The sequence below is a fragment of the Pavona decussata genome, unplaced genomic scaffold (genome assembly GCF_977016875.1).
Source record: "Pavona decussata unplaced genomic scaffold, jaPavDecu1.1 SCAFFOLD_92, whole genome shotgun sequence".
NCBI lineage: Eukaryota > Metazoa > Cnidaria > Anthozoa > Scleractinia > Agariciidae > Pavona > Pavona decussata.
The window spans coordinates 4,162,501-4,187,500 of NW_028145509.1; the positions used below are offsets into that span (position 1 = coordinate 4,162,501).

At 39.5% G+C, this 25,000-nt stretch overlaps 1 protein-coding gene across 4 annotated transcripts in view; it reads left to right on the forward strand.

Annotated features, from left to right (window-relative positions):
- Positions 1-25,000, forward strand: part of LOC146473961 (E-selectin-like) — a 109,234-nt gene that overhangs the window by 77,825 nt on the left and 6,409 nt on the right. Inside the window, exons 2-7 of one of the 4 annotated variants that reach the window (XM_085118011.1) lie at positions 392-766; positions 1,264-1,461; positions 2,254-2,382; positions 2,778-3,363; positions 4,125-4,426; positions 4,996-5,260. In XM_085118011.1, the coding sequence (XP_084974137.1) occupies positions 392-766; positions 1,264-1,461; positions 2,254-2,382; positions 2,778-3,363; positions 4,125-4,426; positions 4,996-5,132 (1,727 nt within the window). In that variant the 3' untranslated portion in view covers positions 5,133-5,260. Of the gene's footprint in view, positions 1-391; positions 767-1,263; positions 1,462-1,936; positions 2,132-2,253; positions 2,383-2,777; positions 3,364-4,124; positions 4,427-4,995; positions 5,261-22,609; positions 22,959-23,866; positions 24,063-24,500; positions 24,696-24,979 lie in introns of those variants that run through there. The other 3 variants (XM_085118007.1, XM_085118008.1, XM_085118009.1) reach the window with 3 other exon arrangements.

Sequence of the window (25,000 nt, forward strand, 5' to 3'; positions counted from 1 at the left end):
AGAGATTGTACCAAAAGACTTATCAAAGCAGACTAAAAACAACAACAACAACAACAACAAAACAAAAAAGAATAAGACTAATTGATTGGAGGGTTGCATGTGACGTCATGGTGCCATGGTGGCCATTTTGGTGGGAACAATAAGACTTTTCTCCTCTAAGAGTTAAGACCAGTTGACGTCCATTTTTATGGAAACTATGTGAGTAAATTTTCTTTTGTTTTGTCCAGCAACATGGCGGCAATGCAATCCACCTATAAATAACAAGTTCCGAGTGAATTAATTGTTTAGACTTGTACTATTAAAAGCAAATTATTTGTTTCATAAGTTACGATTGATTAACTGAATGAAACATTGAAATAACAAACGTCTGATGCTATATCATATACTGTAGGAGTATGTCCAAAGAATTGGATACACATACAAGGTTCTTGCTACAAGACTTCATCCAGAGCTGGAAACTGGAATACGGCAAAATCTGGCTGCGAGGCTCTGGGATCTAAGTTTGCCATGGTGAAGTCACAATCTGAACAACAAGCACTAGTTCAGAAAGTGCGTCGAGGAGTATGGATTGGGCTGCACAGGGATCCCAGGGACAAGTCACGCTGGATATGGGTTGATGGAACTCGGGTCAGTTATTCTCACTGGGATAGAGGAGAACCGAATAACGCTGGAGGAAATGAGGGATGTGGGTACATGTTTCCTCCTTCAGGAAAGTGGAATGATGCACCATGCCACGTTTCTCTTCATTACCTTTGTGAAACCAACGGTAAGGGCTGACATTAAAATTTGCTCCAAAAAAAAAAAAAAATATATCACTTGCGATGACTAACATGACCTGCGTATTTTCAACAGAAGACAGGCTGACAGGCTAGTCATATACATACTTTCCTTCAAACTGACCAACAAACAGTTTTTATTCAAAAACATAGGCGTACAGCCTTTTTGTCACTTAATGAAAAACAATATGATTATTTTTTGCCACTAGGAGGTGGTTAGAAATTAGATTACTACTAGAAAATCAAGCTTTCCAAATAACTCTTTGCTATCACATACTCCTTTAATTTGAATTTGAATTACTCTACAAGCCTGCCCAGCTCAAGAGATACTAGTCAGCACAAAACAAAACATACATTAATGTATTTTCAGGTAACATGACACTTAGAAAAAAATCCTTAACTGAGATGCTGAATGTCAAAAAGAGCGCTTTGCATTTTTTTATTTTTTTACCGCTCTCCAGTCATATATTTTGTTTTTCATTGCCAGCTAATTATTGCCAAAAGCTTCATTCTTTGGGGAGTGGTGTACGAGTGTCTCCTTCCCATTGCCTCTCGTCCAATCAAGGCTATGGATCAACTTGTTCGTTTTCTTGTGCCCGTGGATACCGACTCAGTGGTCCATCATCTACTAAGTGCGGGAAAAGAGGAGTCTGGAACCGACAATTTAACACAATCCGCTGTAATAGTTAGTAACGATGCTGATCTGTTGCCATTGTAAGAAAGATACTTAAAAAAGGGAAAAAAAATCAAAAGCAAAAAACACACGATTCCAATCAATCAGTCTACTGAAACAAAGATTAGTGAAATAATATATAATGACAGAAAAAACAAAAAAATGATGGTTTACATGGAAACCCAATGGAGAGAAACATTTTGATATTTTGTTTCAGTAACAGCTGCCATTTGCTTTCTTTCTTGAAAGCAACACTCTTTTATTCATATTGTTTTTCCTTTATAATTGTGCTCTTACTGTTATTTCCAGGTATAGAGTGTCAAGCTCTTATCATCAGCCGCCTAGTAATGATTAATTTACACTGCTTTTATAGCATATTAGTCAATCATCGATCAAGTTGCCCAGCAATGACTTATTGTTTCCCACGGGACGAATTTTTCGGCTTACATATATTATATGTTAACGTTCAATTAACTTTAAATTTCAGTTGTAAAGTGCCCTACCCTTACTGTCAACCGCCTCGTCAAAACATCACCAAAGAGTTGTGTGACGTCACAGATGACATTCAACACCAAATGCTCGTTCACATGTCCACAGGGATACCAGCAACAAGGTCCCTCATTTAAACAATGCAGGACGAATGGGCAGTGGACAGACAGGGCTAAGACAGTTTCATGTGTTGGTGAGTCTTCTGTTAACTGATTTAATTGTCTTAAAATGTTTGTATTCAAACTCACCTTCTTGACATAAGACAAACAAGGAGAGGAACGGATTAACTTGAAATTATAGATCGATTGTTTGCAGACATTAACGAGTGTTCTGTGACAAAGAATGGCGGCTGCAGTCACAATTGTGTGAATACCGCTGGGGGCTTTAAATGTGAATGTCCAGACCCGGAACTGAACTTATCATCAGACAACAGGACATGTCAAGGTAAACATCGATCTTATAATAATAGCAACACCATTTTAATAAGAAAACAAGTTTGCGGGATTTTTCAATCCTTTTGCAGTCACAGTAAATCTTGCTATCTTTGTCGGTTTTCAACGAATCATGTGCATTAATTTTAACTATCTTTGTATCTGTCTTGCGTTTTTCTTTATGTGGTATCATTTACGTACGGCCTTTTTCTTGTTAGAGTTGTTTTTTCATAGATTCTCTTCATTAAATCACCTTATTCTAATCAAAGCAGTCCCATTACTAACTACTTGATAACCGAGAGTGAGATCGTTACGAGAAAATCTCAAACTGAGGCCTTGCCGTATTGACGCGTTATATCGGTCACTAGTCTTAGCCATATAATAAATAAGGCTTTTTTTCCTTTTTAGCTCCAGGTGTCGATGTTCAGTGCAACAGCAATAATATGACCATTACTATTCCTAAGTCTCTCCTCCGTGGTATTGACCGTGAGCATCTTCGACTCCTGGACACCACATGCAAAGCTACAGAAACAAACGCATACTTCTCCCTCACAACGCCGCTGACTGGCTGTAAGACAACTAGCAGAAACACACCCACAACCATCGTCTACTCTAACGCAGTTTTGGAAATCCCTGTGGCTGCTATAGATGTCATAACGCGCGTGCGTGAAATAGAAATTCAGTTCAGCTGTTACTACTCCAAATATGGCGTGGTGTCATCAGTTGGCTGGAAACCAAATAACAGAAAACTCGTGTTTAACGATGAAGGCAAAGGAAACTTTACACTCTCCCTGAACATGTTTCCCGACAAGAGATTCGTGAGTCCTTACACGAAGAGTGATTTCCCTGTTGCTGTGGTGCTACGCAAACTTTTGTTCTTTGAAGTGTCGGTGACATCAAGTGACAAGCAGCTGTCAATAATTGCTGATCGATGTTTTGCCACACCCACGCAGGATCGGAAGAGTGCTTTGAAGTACGAGTTCATTGCAAAAGGGTGAGGGAAACCGACTGCTAAAATGCCGTTTATTATAAGGCAGACTTCAAAACGTACTGCTCACTGACAACAGCTAATAATTTCCATACAGTTGCAAATACATTATCATAAAAAACTTCTTTATAGAACGCATTTCCCGACACCTCCTTTGTATGAACAAGTTGTTGTGAATCAAGAGACTATGAGGTAAGAGAGCGAATCCCTGTGCCCCATGATAATTATTTTCAATCTTTTTTTAATTTGCGCCATGCTATTTTGGGAAATTATAATCCGGCATTGAGTGTAAAATTAAATGACGTCACTCTGACTGACCAATAAGATGTCGACATTAAAATAGCAACGCAAAATTTTCGTAGGAAGAGGGGCATGTATGGGGGATTCGCTCTCTTACCTCATAGTCTCTTGTGTGAATTCATTCGTCGATTAAATCTTGTTTTTCAAGGCCTGATATCCGTCTTGATGTTTTGTCATTACTCGGTAGCAAACTAAATAGTAAAGCTAAATAAATGTCAAGGCTGATCATTTGCTGTGGTAGCGTACCATCCTTGGATAATCCAGCAGCTACAAGATGAAAGCAAAGGTTACCCCATATTCATCACCTGCTACATCGTAATTGAGGACAGGGTCACATATAAAAATGTTCCCAAATTGTTCTTTCTATAGCATCAGCAGCCAATTATCTTATCTTACCAGCCAAACATTGCATTTTTAGTAACTGTGGAAGAGATACAAGTATGACATTAAGGTTTTTTTTGTCTTAGATGCCCGAGTGACGTCACAGTGAGGTACCATTCCGGTTCTCCAGTCAGTGCAAAGCGGTTTAGTTTTGAAGCCTTCAAGTTCATTGCTGATCATCCATTCGTGTTTGTTCACTGTCACGTGATTGTATGCAATGCAACTGACCCAGGCTCCAAGTGCGCTAAAAAATGTCCATCAAGTGGCCGAGGAAAACGTGAGGTGAACGATCACATGGGTAATGACGTGTACTCTTTGGCCCAGGGCCCACTCCACCTTGCACGTGGGAAGCGAGAGGAAAAGAGTGACAGTACTGTGGACAAGAGCGGTGAGTGAATAAAAGTAGCATTTTAAACAACAAAAGTGAGTTTTCCAAGTGTTTTTACATTTTATCATGTTTTATGGGATGTCCTTTTTCAGCAGGTTTACCAAGGTTACGTAATTGAATCAATGATAAAGTTTCTAAATTTAGACTGATTGTCTGTGATTGGTCAATTTAAGTTGAGACTTGAAACATTCCATTTCCTGAGAAATAAGTACGTACGTGCGCAAACCCAGTCATAGAGTAATTGTAGCTGGTAAGCTCTGTCAGTGTTTTGTACTAACACTTTTAAGTGTATTAAGTTTGAATAATAAAAGATTCAAAATGCTACTTACTGAAATTATAAACTTCGGCTTCCCTTAACCTTTAAAAGCTTATTGTTATGGGAAATAAAACAGACGTTCAAATTTCTTCTCCCATTGTTAATCATATTAACTACCCGGAATGCCGTATTTTCCGTCCGGTAAATCAATTTCAGATCTTTAAATGCCCATTGCCAAATTCTAAGTTTTAAATCTTCAACAGCAAGCAACTTTTCTATTAGGAATTTATTAACTAAAGTTCTTTCCATTTAGGTTCCAGTGCTGCTCTTATGATTGCTCTGTTTGTAATCTGTGTTGCTTGTTTGGCGGGAACAGCGTTGATGATGGTCAAGAAATCACAAGGCAAGCCTGACGGGTATACTGTGCTTGCCACTGATGATCAAGAGTGAAAACTAATTCACTAACAAAAACCGGACTTGACACAATTATAGACAACTTGAGCTTGAGATATTCATTTTATTAAGAAAGAATTACTAAGCAATGTATGCCTCGCTATAAAACTAATTCCCCACTCCAGAAACTGTGACAAGGCTGGTACGCGTGAGGGATTGTGAGATTGTTTGTGTCGCACAGACAAATAAATGCATTTCCAGCACTTTGTTGGGGGTAGCGTGGCTCTTAAGTTTTCACCTAAAAGAATAATTTCTATGCAACTGACTGCTGGGAAATTGACGTACTTATTTATCGTTTCAATATCCATCCATCTACGCAAACGATCAATTAGCCCTTCCTCGTACCAGTCTCCCCGTAGTTTCTTGAGTAGAGAATTGTATCAACACCTTGTTCCACTCAAATTTAACGTAATGTCTGACTTAGGGAGGGACTTTCATGCAAAGTTCTTAACGGTCAAATATTGGAAATCCTATAACCTCAACAGATAAGTTGTTTCAATCATGTTTTTCTGTTTGAGTGGTTTTCATGATTTTCGACTGACAATCATATTTGGCAAGCCAAAGTTCTGAAAAAACTGCGATGAAATATCGATGATGAATTCGTTAGTGGCTTACCTAAATATCAAGGGGCAAACTTTTCTTCAACTCCAAAGCTGAGCGTATTCAACAAAATCATTCAGCGATTATAGATGTTAGAATTGCCACAGGTTTAAGTAAATAGAAAAAATGCTAAAATGTAAATGTAAAATGTAGATAGAAAAAAGCTTGAGACCTACCTTTTCATCTTAGTTTATAATTTTGGCAAATCTCACTAAAAGGAGGCGACAGCGAGTGCAAGTGAATATTGCATTTTATTCTAGTGGCGTCACTTTAGGATTTAACTCAAACACCTTAAAAAGTCAGAACCACCATGTTTATACATAAACATAGTGCGTAGTAGGTTTCATGTGAACATGAATGGTCATCCCTGAGGCCAGCAAAGAACATTATTGTGGCAATAAATAATTAAGTCAGTTTTAGGGATATTCTCTAGTTTTAGGAACAAGGAAAAGCTGTTTTTAATATTTTTAGTGTAACAGCCCCCCTCACCCTAAAAGATCCTAAATGCAGTACGACAAAAGTGAGAGCTACCTTGTATAACATAATAAAAACAAATTAAACAGCCGACTTAGTGAATTTTCATAACTTCCGTTTTCATTTTGATCTGCACTCGCGTGCCTGCCGCGACAACGTTGTTATCACCATGGATTAAGATTCGTGTGAGGATTCCATTCGAAGGCCGTTCCTGGCGACCGGTGTGTAACGCTGAATATACAGTATTGACTATGCTCTTTAATACACTTGGAAAATTGCAGTTGCTTTTGACTGGCGGCTATCAGCAGTTCGAGATACAAAAGTACACGTGTTTGAATTGTTATTTTTTTCTACAGCATCAAATGAAAGCGAGTTTAAGGAAGCCTTAGAAGCAAATAACTGTGCATTTCTTAACAGTTATCCCAATGGAAACCATGCTCTGTACACGATTATTCAAGGGGTTTTCGAGTTGTGAGTCACCGGTTGTAAGTTACTGTACGGAAGGGAAAGGGCTTACTGTACGTACAAGATCGGTTCAAATGTGCATGAAAAAAGTTTCCATTCAAAATTGCCATGTATTAAAAGAATACTCCCTTGCAATACGGAAATTAGTTAAAATCATTGACGGAGCATGAAAGAGGAAATTTAATCTTAATTTGGTGTGCTTTGGAGAACAATGCTCAAGTTTGGAAAAATCACGTTGTGATGGATGCCACGTGATACAGATGAACCGGAAGTATTGTATCAGGGTTTCAGTAATGTTTACCGAGGATGGGATAAAACTTGTTAGGGTATGTAAACAAAGTTTGGAAAGAGACATTCTTATTCAGAAGAAAGAAAACTTCTATTCATTTTGGTTTATTTCTGTGGATGCTATCATAACGTTTGCAGATTACATTACTTTGAGTGTTTCGGTGTCGATGGCTTATTATCACTGGCTATTGATATTTCTGGCTGGATTTTCCTTGTTTACGCTTAGAGTTTGTTCTCAAGGTAAGCTAATTGAATTAAGGAACTGCATGTCCTGTTGTTTGAGTATATTTTGACCAAGCGGCCATCATGATCAAATTGTGCATCATAAAAATATTGACATCTGCACTTATCATCCAAAATATTCAATAATTCACTGAGTCGCACTTTAAAACCTAGAGAAATTGCTCATTAAATAATGAAACAGAAATATTTTAGGTATTACGTCTTTAAGAAATACAAATTCGCGGTCGCCATATTTGTTTTCAAAATTCTTTTAAAACTGTGGCAATAATGTAACCTCGGTTCCAGTCCTAGCTTTTTGCTTCTATATCACCGACCCACCTCTCCCTGGAGTTTATTTTGCGAGAAAGACGCATTTGTGGCACACTACTTTCGAGAGGAAGATTGAGATGTACTTGGTGGAGTTACTGGGTTTGCCTTGCCTAGCATGACTCTACAGTATCTCTGAACAGCTAAATTAAATAGAAATGCCCTGTTGCCAAAGTCTTGCAATTTGGAAGGCTTCAAAAAACGTTATCCTTGATTTACCGAACATCAATTTCCGGGAAGCCATTGTGAATGTATCGAGATATTTGAACAAAAAGCGCCCGTTTTTAGACCAAAAATTCACTCTTAACCTTTCATGAACCGCAATATTTCCAATTAAGTATATTTTGACAGCCAAAGCACGTCAATTTAGATCACTGACAAAACCGCAAAGCTGAAATATTCTGTACGCAAAATGATTAAGTTCATCAACTGGAGTGGAGAATCATGTATTTACATATTTTAGAAACAAGTACAGATTTTAGCATGAAAACGTTCTAGTAATAATTGATCTATTTGTTTATTTGTGCATATTGGAGGAGCGGCAACAGAAGGATTTTCCTTTCGGAAATAAATTTCATTTTCATGCAAATATCTGGTAAATATATCTTTTATTGTTTTGTACCTCCAAGCTGAGGGTGGCCGTCGTGAAAACAACCTTGTCAATCTATAGTGTTGGTTCCAAAATATGCTGACATGCATGAGCGAAATAAGTAAAAGGACGCGTACGTTTATCACCTCTGTCAGTCACTCAACTAAAGAGACTGTAACAAAAGACTAAACCATGCAAGCAGATTAAGAAAAAAGAATGATTATATAAATAACTCACCTCTGATGCAATGTCATCATACTGTAGTGAGTTTTGCTTCCACAGTTTTCCTCCAGTGTTTTTGTTCCAGCGTCAAATCAGTTCAACCCCGTTCAGGACTCCCTAGAAGACAAAATTTTTCCGATTTCGATGAAACGAAAGAGTCGAAACCAAAAAAGTAAATTCAAATCAGAAAACTCTTTGTTTTTCCGGACGTCGGTAATGAATATTGTTCACCACTGGCTCTCCGTATAAATTGCCAAGGTAACAAGAATAGCAGGAGCACCGTAGCTGTCTCCGAAGAAATCAGCGTATGCACTAAAAATAGACAAGGAACTACTTCAACGATGCCACAAACCATTAGCGAACCTCACACAGCGAGTAATCGACAAGGACTTAAACACTGCAAAAGAAAATAGCGATGATATCGACCAATGGTTGAATGTCATGGGCTATCAGTCGTAAGATTGACATATTTCTAGATCCCACGAGTAAAACAGCCTGGCTTGACACGGCTGAACATAAATTTGGCAGGACCAACACAAGAATGCATCCAGGCTTTAGCTAAGAAGAGCGAAACACAGGAGGAGCTGTAAAAGAGACTTAAAATCTCCTCGAAACCATAAATGGATACAACGGCCATAGATAACAACACGACAACAGAGTACATATATACCACTGGGAGATTATGGTAATCAAACTAAAACGGCTCACCACGCATAGAATTGAGAAAACTCAAGTTTACTTTTTCATAGCAAGTCTAAAAGTGCGACAACAAATGGAAGTTCTAAGAGCAAAACCCGAGCAAGAACACGAACCCAGTATCATACAGGAATAATCAGGCAATGCACTCTACCTCTGTTTTTTAAGGCGACATTCCTTTGCATCCATTTTACATCTCCTCGCCACGATCAAAGACATGAACCGCTAAAGAGACTCAAGACTCAGAATATACCCCCAAAAGACATGTAGCGAAGCTTCTCCAACGCAAAGGAATCAAAGACAGGCCGCAATGAGTGTTTCCTTGGACTTGGATCCAATCCCCCTACACACGATGTAGCATTTTCTTTCACTGCTGACGTCAGCACTGCAATTGAGCATTTCTTTCCGGCCAAAACGGTCCGGTTTCATCCAACTGACAAACCTTGGACTACTGCACATATAAAACAGCTAAGAAAGCAGCGCCAGCATCACTTCACTCTGGCGATGATCAAATGTGGCGCCTTAACAGACGCAAGGTCCAGACTGAGACCAAACTGAGGAAGAGGATTTTCTACGTGGCGAAAGTTCAGAATACACGAAACGACGATATGCCGTAGTGGTAAACTCCGTGAAGATCATGTCGGGACGCTCTAACAGTCGTCAGCCTAAGAGGCCGTTTCACGTAAATTGGCAGCCAATTATTAATTTTGACAGCAGTGGCATAAAATACGGTGTAATAATTCTGTACAAAGGGATTTCAGAGATGAACTGAAGATACTGGGCAAAACATTTTTCCCAATCAAATTTTAGAAGAGTAGTTTTGGTAACAAGTGGCAATAATGTTTAATTTGAAGTTTCCATTCATATATTCATCTCCAAAGCCCGCGGGGAAAGTTTATGGACAGATATGTTTAAAATTTCAAAGTTGAGTTCCGTTTTGTCACTCGAATTGCACCCTGCGGCCTCAAGTTAAATTTGTCAAGTCTTTGGCAAACATAAACACACATACACGGGTTTAACAAGCAACTTCTGCTTTATTGCTGCTTCGACGCTTAGCTTGATGTTATCGTTGTCGACCGGTTGTTTAGTTTACGTTACATTAATTTGTCTATACTTACGAATATAAGTATTTTTTTCTATAATACTCTTTTTTTATTGTAAATATGTATTTTTAGCTCGGTCCAACTAGTACCCTGTGTACTATTTATTTACCGAGGTGAAATAAATTTCTTACCTTCTTCTTATTTACGTTTTTCATCAGTGACAAGTGTATAAAAGAGTGAATCTCGAGGAGAAAAATATACCGGCCGATCGGCGAATGACCATAGAGCGAGAGAGGAGAGTATTTAGGAAGACGATCCGGCTTATAATCATCAGTATGTTACGGTTCGTGAATTTCGATGTATACAACCACGTTTTAGTCAGGGTCACTTCACTTAAACAGTACGCTTACGGTACGGTTAAGCTCCATCTGTGGGCCCCTTAAACTCAAAGTACAACTTAGTCTCTGTAGGGCGTTTTTACTTGAATGCTTTACTTGATAATAGTTCTATGTACCACATCCACGATAAATTTATTAATCAGCTTGCGCAATAATAAATTTGAGATGCAATTGTCGGGGTATGAAATTGAATTTAATAATAGCATTAATTAAACTAAAGACGGAAAAACAATGGTCCCAAGACGATTACTAAGCCAACGTTTAATTCCCTTCTCTTTCTACTTTTCGGTTTCTTTCAATGTTCGACGAAGAACGATGTAAGCGGGATTAGTCGTAATAAACGTTATGGTAGGCCGTGCCGAAATAAATCAAATTGACGTGATTAGAGGAGATGGTCTCACGATAGCTGAATTTGTACTCCTTTTATATTTGATGACTACTGACTAGTTTAAAATCATTTTGCGGTGAAACATAAAACATTAGCCTACTATAATAAACATGGACTGTCGTGAGCAGAGACAAAAAATGAAATATTTAGTTTTACTTTAAACCGACACTTCGGGTCAGTATAAACAATCACCCAGTATTGATACCACGTGACACAAATGAACGGGAAGTGCAGTAAAGACATACGAGATAAAACCCGTTATAGAATCTCAAATAGTCATCGTTAAAATAAAGAAACACTTCCATCCGCTATTCCGCATTTTCTGGCAAATCTCTTTGCTGTTTACGATTGGCAGTTAAAAGCCTTTTATTGAGTATTTTTGCCGGTGTCGTGTTCATGGCTCGTGATTACTTTCTACTAATATTTCTGGTTGGATTTTCGCTGTTTGCGTTACGAGGCAGTTCTCAAGGTAGGTTGATTTGTTTGTATACCTATGTGTAATTGGACCACTCGACCGCCATGATTTGATAATAAATTTGTCACGGAGTAAATTAAATCCTTTATAAAAATTACTTTCAATGCGTGAAATAAAGTTCCTTTGAGGATGCACTTGTAAACAAAACGTAAGCTACGCCTGAATGAACAATACTTACAACCCCAGTTAATTGTGTCTACACTGAAGGTGACTAATGTCAAATCGCAAGTAAACGTGGCCTTGTTTCAAGTACAACTTACCTTAGTACACCTGCTTTAGAATTAAGTCGTCTCTGGTCAGCTTCCTAGGCCAAGGAAATTTTGTAATTTCCCATCGCACTGACTAAGTTCTTCAAGACTGTACTGATTTTTTTCATAAGTTATCTAAAAGCATTTATTCGGCTGCAACCCAAAATAATATAATCGAACAACTATTACCATAAAAGGAGCGCTCTTGTAAGTTAATCCGTTTTTTAACCTTACTGCACATTCGGGATTCGTGTCTCAAGCTGAGAATAAAGAGTTATGTTTGAAGTCGAGGCCCTTGTGAGTTTGTTGCAACAAGTGATTGCAGAGCCCGCAGATAACGGCAAGCGAAGAGAGTCACGTTGAGCTGGTTTCCCGATTTGAGTGCTTATTCCCGCCTGTCTACCCCAGACGGTCCACGGTCTGTCTTCCAGTGTTTTGAGTGGGAAATATAATCGATCGTCGCAGTGATCTGAGTGGAGAATGCTTAGTCAACAGGGTCAGCTGGTTGGAGGACAGCCTTTGACGTTAGCTTAAATTTGCGTTGGAGTGCTACGCCAGACTTGAAGTCTTGGAGCGTAAACACGGAAGTTGCCCAAGTTCGGGAGTAAAGACAATTATTATTATAACGTCTCTTCGTTAATGAATTCCGCTGAGAACTGAAACTTTTTCGAAAAAATTCCAAAGTATAATTTGAGGGGCATCCGATAAACATTTCTCGTGTTTATGGGACCAGTACATCAAAGGTGAAAGTCATCTGAGAACTTATCCTAAGAAGAACGTTTGCCACATTGCCGTTTTTTCTCCGAGAACCATGTCGCTCCAAAGGAAAATAACGCTAGTTCCGGTGAACAGGAAAGCTCTTAACACTAGGAAAAACGGAAGTTCCACAGCATTTCTCTACACTCAATGAAGCAGATGTAGTGGCCAAGAATCCATAGATGTCAGCTTCGATCCTAGCAGCGATTCCGAATCGTTAAAGGTGAAGCCATCCTTCCACATCCACAACGCTCCATGACCTGAATTTTGCCTCCACAATTTTCCTCCAGTACTTTTTTCCAGCGTCAAATCAGTTCAACCCCGTTAAAGACTCCCTAGAAGACAAAATATTTCCGACTTCGATGAAACGAAAGAGTCGAAAGAAAAAAAGAAAATTCAAATCAGAAAACTCTTTGTTTTCCCGGAGACTTCCGTAATGAATATTGTTCACCACTAGCTCCTCGTATAAATTGCGAAGGTAACAAGAATAGCAGGAGGACCGTAGCTGTCTCCGAAGAAATCAGCGTATGCACTAAAAATAGACAAGGAACTACTTCAACGATGCCACAAACCATTAGCGAACCTCACACAGCAAGTAATCGACAAGAACTTAAAACTGTGGAAAAGAAAATCGCGACGATATCGACCAATGGTTGAATGCAATGGGCTATCAGTTGTAAGATTGACATATTTCTCGCTCCCACGAATAAAACAGCCTAGCTTGACACGGCTGAACATAAATTTTGCAGGACCAACACAAGAATGCATCCAGGCTTTAGCTAGAAAGTGAGAAACACATGAGGAACTGTAAAAGAGACTTAAAATCTCCTCGAAACCGTAAATGGATACAACGGCCATAGATAACAACACGACAACAGAGTACATATAAAAAATGGGAGATTATGGTAATCAAACTAAAACGGCTCACCACGCATGGAACCGAGAACACTCAAGTTTACTATTTCATAGAAAGTCTAAAAGTGCGACAACAAATGGAAGTTCTAAGAGCAAAACCCGAGCAAGAACACGAACCCAGTATCACACAGGAATAATCAGGCAATGCACTCTATCTCTGTTTTTTAAGGCGATATTCCTTTGCATCCATTTTTACATCTCCTCGCCACGATCAAAAGACATGAACCGCTAAAGAGCCTCAAGACTCAGAATATACCCCCAAAGGACATTTAGCGAAGCTTCTTCAACGCGAAGGAATCAAAGACAGGCCGCAATAAGTGGTTCCTTGGACCCCCTACACATGGCGATGTAGCATCTTCTTTCACTGCTGACGTCAGCGCTGCAATTGACCATTTCTTTCCGGGCAAAACGGTCCGGTTTCATCCAACCGGACACACCTTGGACTACTGCACGTTTAAAACAGCTAAGAAATCAGCGCCAGCATCATTGCACTCTGGCGATGGCCAAATGTGGCGCCTTAACAGACGCAAGGTCCAGACTGAGACCAAACTGAGGAAGAGGAATTTCTACGCGGTGAAAGTTCACAATACACGAAAGAACGATGTGGGGTAGTGGTAGAACACCGTGAACATCATGTCAGGACGCTCTAACAGCCGTCAGCCTAATAGGCCGTTTCACGTGAATTGGCAGCCAATTATTAATTTTGACAGCAGTGGCATAAAATACGGTGTTTGCATGGGAATTCGATGACAAATAATTCTGTACAAAGTTATTTCAGAGATGAACTGAAGATACTGGGCAAAACATTTTTCCCAATCAAATTTCAGAAGCGCAGTTTTGGTAACAAGTGGCAATAATGTTTAATTTGAAGTTTTCATTCATATATTCATCTCCAAAGCCCGCGGGAAAGCTTATGGACAGATATGTTTAAAATTTCAAAGTTGAGTTCCGTTTTGTCACTGAAATCGCACCCTGGGGCCTCAAGTTAAATTTGTCAAGTCTTTGGCAAACATAAACACCCATGCATGGGTTTAACAAGCAACTTCTGCTTTATTGCTGCTTCGACGCTTTGCTCAGGATGTTATCGTTGCCGACAGGTTGTTCAGTTTACGTTACTTTAATTTGTCTATACTTACGAATATAAGTATTTTTTTTGTTATATAATTTCTCTTTTTTTATTGTAAATATGTAATTTTAGCTCGGTCCAACTGGTACTATGTGTACTATTTATTTACCAAGGTGAAAAAAATTTCTTACTTACTTGTTATTTACGTTTTTCATCAGTGACAATTGTATAAATGAGTGAATCTCGAGGAAAAAAAAATACACCGGCCGATCGGCGACTGACCAGAGAGAGGGAGAGAGAGAGAGAGAGAGAGAGAGGAGAGTATTTAGGAGGATGATAAAAGTACGGCTTATAATCATCAGTATGTTACGGTTCGTGAATTTCGATGTATACAACCACGTTTTAGTCAGAATCACTTAACTTAAACAGTACGCTTACGGTTAAGCTCCATCTGTGGGCCCCTTTAACTCTGTAGGGTGTTTTTTACTTGAATGCTTTACTTGATAATAGTTCTATGTACCACATCCACAATTTAATCAGTTTGCGCAACAATAAATTTGAGATGCAATTGTCGGGGTAAGAAATTGAATTTAATAATGGCATTAACTAAACTAAAGACGGAAACACAATGGTCCCAAGACGATTACTAAGCCAACGCTGAATTCCCTTCTCTTTCTCCTTTTCGGTTTCTTTCAATGTTCGACGAAGCGGGATTAGTCGCAATTTAAACGTTACGGTAGGCCGTACCGAAATAAATCAAATTGACGTGATCAGAGGAGGTGATCTCACGATAGCTGAATTTGTACTCGTCTCCTTTTATATTTGATGATTGCTAACTAGTTTAAAATCATTGCAGCGAAACATAAAACATTAGCCTACTATAATAAACATGGCCTGTCGTGAGCACAGACAAAAACTGAAATATTAAAATTTTACTTTAAACCGACAGTGCAAACAATCATCCAGTATTGATATCACGTGACACAAATGAACGGGAAGTGCAGTAAAGACATACGAGATAAAACCGGTTATAGAATATCAAATAGTCTTCGTAAAAATAAAGAAACATTTCCATCCGCTATTCCGCATTTTCTGGCAAATCTCTTTGTTGTTTACGATTGGCAGTTAAAAGCCTTTTATTGAGTATTTTTGCCGGGTGTCGTGTTCATGGCTCGTGATTTTTTTCTACTAATATTTCTGGTTGGATTTTCGCTGTTTGCGCTACGAGGCAGTTCTCAAGGTAGGCTGATTTGTTTGTTTACCTATGTGGACCACACTCGACCGCCTTAATTTGGTAATGAATTTGTCGCGGAGTAATTTCCAATATTTGGTTGTTTTAAAAAAAACTTTAAAAAAAATATTTTCAATGAAATAAAATTCCTTTAAGGATGCACTTATAAACAAAACGTAAGCTTTGCCTGAATGAACAATACTTAACATTCCAGTTAATTGTGTCTACACGGAAGGCGACTGATAACAAAATAGCGAGTAAACGTAGCCTGGCTTGTTTCAAGTACAACTTACCTTAGTACAACTGCTTTAGAGTTAAGTTGTCTCTCAGTTAGCTTCTTAGGCCGAGGAAACGTAATTTCAAATCGTTAATTAGGTTCATGAAGAATTTCCTAGTTTTTTTTTTTATAATTTATCAAATAGAATTTATTCGGCTGCAACCCAAAATGATGTTGTCGAACAACCATTACCATAAAACGAGCGCTTTTGTAATTGTTAGTGCGTTTTTTCATCTTACTGTGCATCCGGCGATTCGTGACTCAAGAGAATAAAGAGCTATGTTTGAAGTCGAGGCGCGTGTGAGTTCGTTGGAACAAGTGGTTGCAGAGCCCGCAGATAACTGGAAGCGAAGAGAGTGGCGTTGAGCTGGTTACCCGATTTGAGTGCTTATTCCCGCCTGTCTACCCCAGACGGTCCAGGGTCTGTCTTTCAGTGTTTTGAGTGGGAAATATAATCGATCGTCGCAGTGATCTGAGTGGAGAATGTTTAGTCAACGGGATCAGCTGGTTGGAGGACAGCCTTTGACGTTAGCCTAAATTTGCGTTGGAGTGCTACGCCAGACTTGAACCTCTTGGAGCGTAAACACGGAAGTTGCCCAAGTTCGGGAGTAAAGACAATTATTATTATAACGTGTCTTCGTTAATGAATTCCACTGAGAACTGAAACTTTTTCGAAAAAATTCCAAAGTATAATTTGAGGGGCATCCAATAAACATTTTTATTGTGTTTATGGGACAAGTACATCAAAGGTGAAATTCAACTGAGCACTTATCCTAAGAAGAACGTTTGCCACATTGCCGTTTTTTCTCCGAGAACCATGTCGCTCCAAAGGAAAATAACGCTAGTTCCGGTGAACAGAAAAGCTCTTAGCATTAAGAAATACGGAAGTTCCACAGCATTTCTCTACACTCAATGAAGCAGACGTAGTGGCCAAGAATCCATAGATATCAGCTTCGATCCTAGCAACGATTCCTTTATTCAACAGCCTCGTTAAAGGTGAAGCCATCCTTCCCGATCCACAACGTTCCATGACCTGCATTTTGCCTCCAGAACTTTCCGCCAGTGTTTTTGTTCCAGCGTGAAATCAGTTCAACCCCGTTCAAGACTCATTCAGAAGACAAAAATATTTCCGACTTCGATGAAACGAAAGAGTCGAAAGAAAAAAAGAAAATTCAAATCAGAAAACTCTTTGTTTTCCCGGACTTCGGTAATGAATATTGTTCACCACTGGCTCTCCGTATAAATTGCGAAGGTAACAAGAATAGCAGGAGCACCGTAGCTGTCTCCGAAGAAATCAGCGTATGCACTAAAAATAGACAAGGATCTACTTAAACAATGTCACAAACCATTAGCGAACCTCACACAGCGAGTAATCGACAAGGACTTAAACACTGCAAAAGAAAATCGCGACGATATCGACCTATGGTTGAATGTAATAGGCTATCAGTTGTAAGATTGACATATTTCTCGATCCCACGAGTAAAACTGTCTAGCTTGACACGGCTGAACATAAATTTTGCAGGACCAACACAAGAATGCATCCAGGCTTTAGCTAGGAAGAGCGAAAAACATGAGGAGCTGTAAAACAGACTTTGAATCTCCTCGAAACCCGGTAAATGGATACAACGGCCATAGATAACAACACGACAACAGAGTACATATAAACCACTAGGAATTATGGCAATCAAACTAAAACGGCTCGCCACGCATGGAACCGAAAACAGTCAAGTTTACTATTTCATAGAAAGTCTAAAAGTGCGTCAACAAATGGAAGTTCTAAAAGCAAAACCCGAGCAAGAACATGAACCCAGTATCACACAGGAATAATCAGGCAATGCACTCTATCTCTGTATTTTAAGGCGATGTTCCCTTGCATCCATTTTTACATCTCCGCGCTACGATCGAAGACGTGAACCGCTACAGAGCCTCAAGACTCAGAATATACCCCCAAAAGACATGTAGCGAAGCTTCTCCAACGCAAAGGAATCAAAGACAGGCCGCAATAAGTGGTTCCTTGGACTTGGATCCAATCCCCCTACACACGGTCTAGCATCTTCTTTCACTGCTGACGTCAGCGCTGCAGTTGACCATTCCTTCCGGCCAAAACGGTCAGGTTTCACCCAACTGAGAAACCTTGGACTACTGCACGTATAAAACAGCTAAGAAAGCAGCGCCAGCATCATTTCACTCTGGCGATGATCAAATGTGGCGCCTTAACAAACGCAAGGTCCAGACTGAGACCAAACTGAGGAAGACGAATTTCTACGCGGTGAAAATTCACGATACACGAGATGTGCGGCAGTGGTTGGACAACGTGAACATCATGTCGGGACGCTCTAATACCCGTCACAGTTTTCCCTTGAGCGTGACTGTTCTGTCCTGTCAGAAGGTGAACTTGCAGATTCTTTGTACCAGTTCTTTGCAACTGTGGCTCGTGATATCCCGCCACTCAACACTTCGTGCATTCCAGCTTTCTTACCACCTGCAGAGAAAGTCCCTATAGTGCATTCACATGAGGTTTGTAAGACGATTTTGAGTGTACAGACGCGATGGCGTCTGATAATATACCACCACGAATTATAAATGAGTCCGCCTACGAGCCTTTCACGTTGATTTTCAACGCATCCTCTTTTCTGGTGAGGTGCCGGCTCTACGGGAAGGACTCCAACATCACACCCATCCTGAAGGTGAAATAATCCTAATGCGAGGGCGATGAACGGCCCATCTCCCTTACCTCTATCTTGTCCAAACTCTTGCAAGACTTCGTAATCTCCTGGAAGATCGAGGACGTTGGTGAGTACATTGACACTCGCCAATTTGGAAGCCTCAAAAGATCCTCCACCACTTACTGTTTACTCGATCTTATTCATAAATGGCTATCTGAGCTGGAAACTACTGGTTGCTATTTGAGAGCTGGATTCCTGGATCTCAGCAAGGCCTTCGATAGGATCAATCATACGATTGTCATCACGAAGCTAATTGACTTAGGGGTGCGTCGCTCTATCATTCCATGGATTTGAAGATTCCTCTCAGATCGCCGACAGTGCGTCAAACTTGGACAAAGCGTGTCCCAATGGCTTCCGCTTCGCTCCGGGCTTCTACAAGGGACGAAAATTTGCCTAGTACTCTTCGTCGTCATGATAAATGACCTGAAGTTAGCGTTCCCGCGCTGCTCGTACTGGAAATATGTAGACGATATTACAATCTCAGAGATTGATCCCGCGGGCGGAGACTGTTCCATCTTGCAAACCGAGCTGGACGCATCAACCATTTACATGCCAGTCCTCGAGTTGTGATTAACAAAAAGGGACCAAGATAACCTTTTCACACTACAAGGAACCACAGAATCAGTGAAATTCCGAGCGTTATTTTTAATTGACGTACAAACAGACCAAGACGAAAGCTTGGCGAATTTGGTGACGGCCGCCAAAGTCACAAAGCAGCCCACAGCACACAACAAAGTCTGCCTTGTAAGGTGCCAAACTCCAGTCTTGTGGTCTTCCTTCGTGAAAGGGGTGAAATAGTAGGCCAAGCAATTCAGTTTCTCCTACATGTTAGAACTGCAGGTCTGTCAGCTGTTATCGAACAGTGCTTCTGGAACGCGATAGGCTTATACAGCAGTGCACTTCTTACGATATATAAAGCTTTTTTTCGTATGCTATTGCCGCATAGGGACAAGATGCTTAATGCAACTTGGATAAAATTTTAGTCCTACAAAAGCGTCCTATTCGGTTGATGTACGTTGTTGACAGTTAGGGCACATGCTGCTCTCCTGTTTGTTCCTTCTAAAATTATTCCAGTTAACATGCTTTACTAGAAATCGGTTTCTATTTTAATGTTTCAAATAAAATTGCTCCACCTAATATTTTAGACTCGCTTTCCTCTGATATTCATACCCACTGCATAAGATCTTCGTTTTCGGTCACTTCTACGTTAAATCGTCAAGATTAAATAAACAAGTCAACTCCCTTGCAAGGTTTGGCACAAAACTGTGGAATAAAATCCCCGTAAGTTTTCGAACACGCAAAATATATATCTTCAAGGCAGAAATGCAAAATCTAATTCTGCAAATTTTGAGAGGTGAGGAGGGCTTTGCCGATTTGCCCACTATTCTCAGATCTGTTAAACTCTTCAGCTGTTAATTGGCTGGATAACCATTTAATTTGTTCCTTTGTTCGTTTTAGTCATTTCCTTTGTTTTTGTATATAAAAATTAGCACTTGATACTACCAATTTCAGTTTTCATTTACTTTCCGCTAATTTGCTATCATCCTGGCTAGTAACCCGCCAGGATAAGCCTTAGCTAATATTCTTAATATTTCACTGCAGGAGTATGTCCAAAGAATTGGATGCACATACAAGACTCTTGTTACAAGATCTCATCTACAGGAACCTTTAACTGGAATGCGGCAAAATCTGCCCGTGAGGCAATGGGATCGAAGCTTGCAATGGTGAAGTCGCAAGCGGAACAACAAGCCCTTGCCCCTAAAATATCAGGAAACACATGGATTGGTTTGCACAGGGACCCCAAGGACAAGTCACGCTGGATGTGGGTTGACGGAAGTCGGGCTAGTTACACTAACTGGTATAGCGGAGAGCCTAACAATGCTGGAGGAAACGAGGATTGTGCACATTTTTGGCCACCAGCGAACTCTTGGAAATGGAATGATATTAGATGTTCCTATAAAATGTATTACGTTTGCGAAACTAGTGGTAGGTTATTGGACCGATGTTATTCACATTGCGAAGACCACGTCACGCTGGAAGAGATTCATTCAAGCTGTCATGTAGCGAGATAAGTCTATCACATTAAAACAAATTCACTGTCCACCTTTTTTCCTTAGCCGCTGACCAGTTCGTTTGTTGGCTCAAACAACTTTTAATTTCTCAGCGATTTTCCAGGCAGGATCGAACACTCCTTGCTCAGTACTGTCAGTTCCTGTGTCAGCTATTTGACCAGCAGGCGTTTTCTGTTCCTGAACTTAAAGGAATTTGTTTTGCTCGATGATATAGGTGACGTTGTCGAAGAAGAAGATTGGTTGCAAAAGGGGAATGACTGTCAGTCCAGCATATAATCTTTTCGATTTATATCGGGAACAGAAGCTCAGTGCAATTAATTAATGTTGAAATGTTTAAATCAGCTTTCAAGTTGAGGGTCAGAAAACGCCTGCTGGTAAAAAAAAAAACTGGCAGAACTAATCACTTGCCGAGAAATTTAAAGTGGCTTGCGCCAATAAACGAACTGGTCAGCGGCTAAGTAAAAGAACGTAGTGGACAATGAATTTGCTTCAATATTAATGTGATGGCCGGTTATTTCGTTACCTGACAGTATTAATGAAACTCTTCCACCGTTTTCATTACGATCAAAATTGGTAAGAAATTTTCAATCTTGCTTCGTCGAGAAATTTCAAGGCTATAGTTATCTCATTTCTTAGTTTGTTGCTAACATTCGTTGATGACATGTTTGATGGAAATATGGCCTTGTTAGTCGAATATCACACCTTTCACTTCTCACTTGTGGAACAGAAACTGGATTGCGGCCAAATTTTTTTATTTACAAACGTTCACAGACGATGGGTGGAACTTTTCCGGCACTGATATGTAGAAGAGCCTGTGACTACGAGCCACTTTTGCAATTTATTGCTCTGAACTTGGGCTAAATCGCATGTTACGATAAGTGCTTAAAGTGATACACTTTGTGCCCTCAGATTTATTACAGTAATTAAAGCTTATGATGTCAATTCAACATATTATAACTGAACGTAAATGGTCATCATTTATAATTAACTAGCGAATTAAAAGGTTTTGAATTATCTGTATTCTCCAGAACGAACAGCTGCAAGTCGGTGAGTTTTGAGCACAGCCTGGGGAGCGAAAAGTTCGAATCAGAAAATTTTAAGAAAATTAAATATCGCTGTTCGTATTTCATATTTGTCACCTACTTGACGAGAGAAGTTGATAGAAGAGTTATCAGTGAAATCCATTTTAGATAAAAATTGAATGTTAGGTTCTTAGGGAGAGTCGCTCTGGTTATGCGGCACCATTTATATCACGATGGTCGGCTGTGTTTGGTGCATTTTGATCCTCACTGTTTCGGTGAGAAGTTGTTCCTCAGCGGTCTGTTGTTGTACCACTCTCCTGTTGAGTTTCTTGATCGTAGGCATCCACGCTTCTGGAATTTCAATTCCGCTGTCCCTGTTGATGTTATTAGGTTGAAGTCTTATGTGGATAGCTTCCTTAACCCTACGGGTGTACCAGAGTGAGAGTCTCGATCAATAAACTTTACCTCGTTCCTGAAAGCGGATAATGGCCGTTGGTGCAACGGACCCGGCTGAGGGAGTAACTTCTCGCCGGAACAGTGATATAAATTGTATTTACCACGATGAACAACAACAACAACTCTTTCTCGGTATATTTCTATTGTTTTGTACCTGGAAGCTCAGGATGGCCGTCGTGAAAACAATCTAGTCAATGTATAGCGTGGGTTCCAAAATTTGTTGAAATGCATGCGTGAAATAACTGATCATGAAGTAAGGGTGCGTTTATCACTTCTGTCAGTTATGTAACAAAAGACTAAACCAAGCAGACTAAAAAAACATATATTAATAAATAAAAGTAGCGAGTGAATGTTTAAAGAACTTAACAAAATTTTTAAAACTTATTATTAAAAGCAAATTATTTGCTTCATAACAGTTACGATTTATTAACTGAATATAACATTGAAATAACTCATCTCTTATGCTGTGCATGTAATCTACCGTCGCAGTATGTCCAAAGGATTGGATGCACATACAAGGTTCTTGCTACAAGATTTCATCCAGGGCCGTGAACTGGAATGCGGCAAAAACCTCATGCGAAGCTCTGGGATCAAAGCTTGCTATGGTGAAGTCACAATCTGAACAACAAGCACTAGTTCAGAAAGTGCGTCGAGATGTATGGATTGGTCTGCACAGGGATTCCAAGGACAAGTCACGCTGGATATGGGTTGACGGAACTCGGGTTAGTTATTCTCATTGGAATAAAGGAGAACCGAATAACGCTGGAGGAAATGAGGACTGTGTGCACATGTTTCCTCCTTCAGGAAAATGGAATGATTTACGATGTCACGCTTCTCTTCATTACCTTTGTGAAACCAACTCCAACGGTAAGAGAACATTAACAATTGGTAGATAAAATCTCATGGCATGGGATGACTGACATGTATTGACTTCAGTATTTTAAGCAAAAATTAGGTTAACACATTTTAGTCAGTTAATTAAAATTATGTATTGCTTCAAATTCCGACAAATAGTCTTTATTATTCATAAATATCACGATACAACTTTTAAATATCTAAATGAAAACATCATGATTGATAGTATTACCTTTTGCCGCCGTGAAATAACAAGAAAATTAGATGACTAGAAAATCATTCTTTTCTCAACAGTAACTTTTTACATAAATGAAAATATATTAAAACAGATATTTTGAACTGCGGATGAAAGATCAAATTGAAGAAAGATCCTTGCAGTTACTACGCAACTTAAGCAGTTGCGAAAAGAAAGCTTGAAAAAAATTCAGGCTTGAACGGGATTCGAACCCATGACCGTTGCGATGCCGGTGCAGTGCTCTACCAACTGAGCTATCAAAAACATTTATTTATTCATCTTTCACGGGTATATTACGAACTTACCAGCTCCCAGTTGGCTTGATAGCTCAGTTGGTAGAGCACTGCACCGGCATCACAGAGGTCGTGGGTTCGAATCCCTTTCAAGCCTGAATTTTTTTCAGGCTTTCTTTTCGAAACTGGTTAAGTTGCGTAGTAACTGCGAGGATCTTTCATCTATTTGAAGCAACTTTTTACATAACTATTTCCTATAACATTCTCCGTTACTAATGAATTTGGCAAACTCTTTAACACTGCCCTGCTCAAGACATACTAGTGAACACAAAAGAAAATGATACATTAATGCATATTCTAACCACTCGGTCATGTTACATAGTGAAAAAGATCACATGACTTTTTATGTTTTTGCTTCTCAGCCAGTCACATCTTTTGTTTTTAATTCCCAGCCAAGTGCCAAAAGCTTCATTCTCTGGGGAGTGGTGTGCGCGTGTCTCCTTCCCATTTGCCTCTCGGCCAATCAAGGCTATGGATCAACTTGTTCGTTTACTTGTGCCCGTGGATATCGACTCAGCGGTCCTTCATCTACTAAGTGCGGGAAAAGAGGAGCCTGGAACCGACAAGTTAACACAATCCGCTGTAACGGTTAGTAATGATGCTGATGTGTTGCCATTGTGGGAAGTAAAAAAAAAATTAAGCATTTCAATCAATTAGGCTATTGAAACAAACATCAGTGGAATAATAAATAATAAGAGAAACAAAAACGTGATGATTTACTCGGGAACCCATTGATGAAAATCAATCTGATATTCTCTCTGAAGGTACGGCTTCCATATATGCTGTTTTTCTTGAAATCAACACTCCTTTAGTCATATCATTTATTTAGTTTATAATTTTTCTCTTTTCTGTTATTTTCAGCTGTCAGGTGCCCAGCTCTTACCATCAGCGGCCTAGTAATAATTTTCATAGGATAATAGCCAATTATCAAGAAAATTGCCTAATAATAATTTATCGTCTCCCGCGAGACGAATTTTTCGGCTTACATATATTATATGTTAACGTTCAATTTCTTTTGACTTTCAGTTGTAAAATGTCCTGCCTTTACTGTCAACCGCCTCGTCAAAACATCACCAAACAGTTGTGTGACGTCACAGATGAAATACAACACCAAATGCTCGTTCACTTGTCCACGGGGATACCAGCTACAAGGTCCTTCATTTAAACAATGCAAGGCGAATGGACAGTGGACAGACAGGGCTAAGACAATTTCATGTGTTGGTGAGTTTCTTATGAATTGTCCTGATTTTGTGATGTTCATCACGATGGTTCAGAGATAGACAATGGTCACTAATTTACTTTAGTAAACAAACGATACTAGGATCTACGTAAATTAATTAGTTGCCAAATTTTAAGGCTAATCGACAGCACAAATGAAATGTACAGTTTGTTTTCTCATAGTGTAATAGTCAAGCATATAATGTCGATTGCTACTTAAAGTTTCTTGCAGAATGATTTTTTTTTTACAATAATGTCCAATGTGTTCTTTTTAATTTTAATTTCAGTTGTAAAGTGTCCTGCCCTTA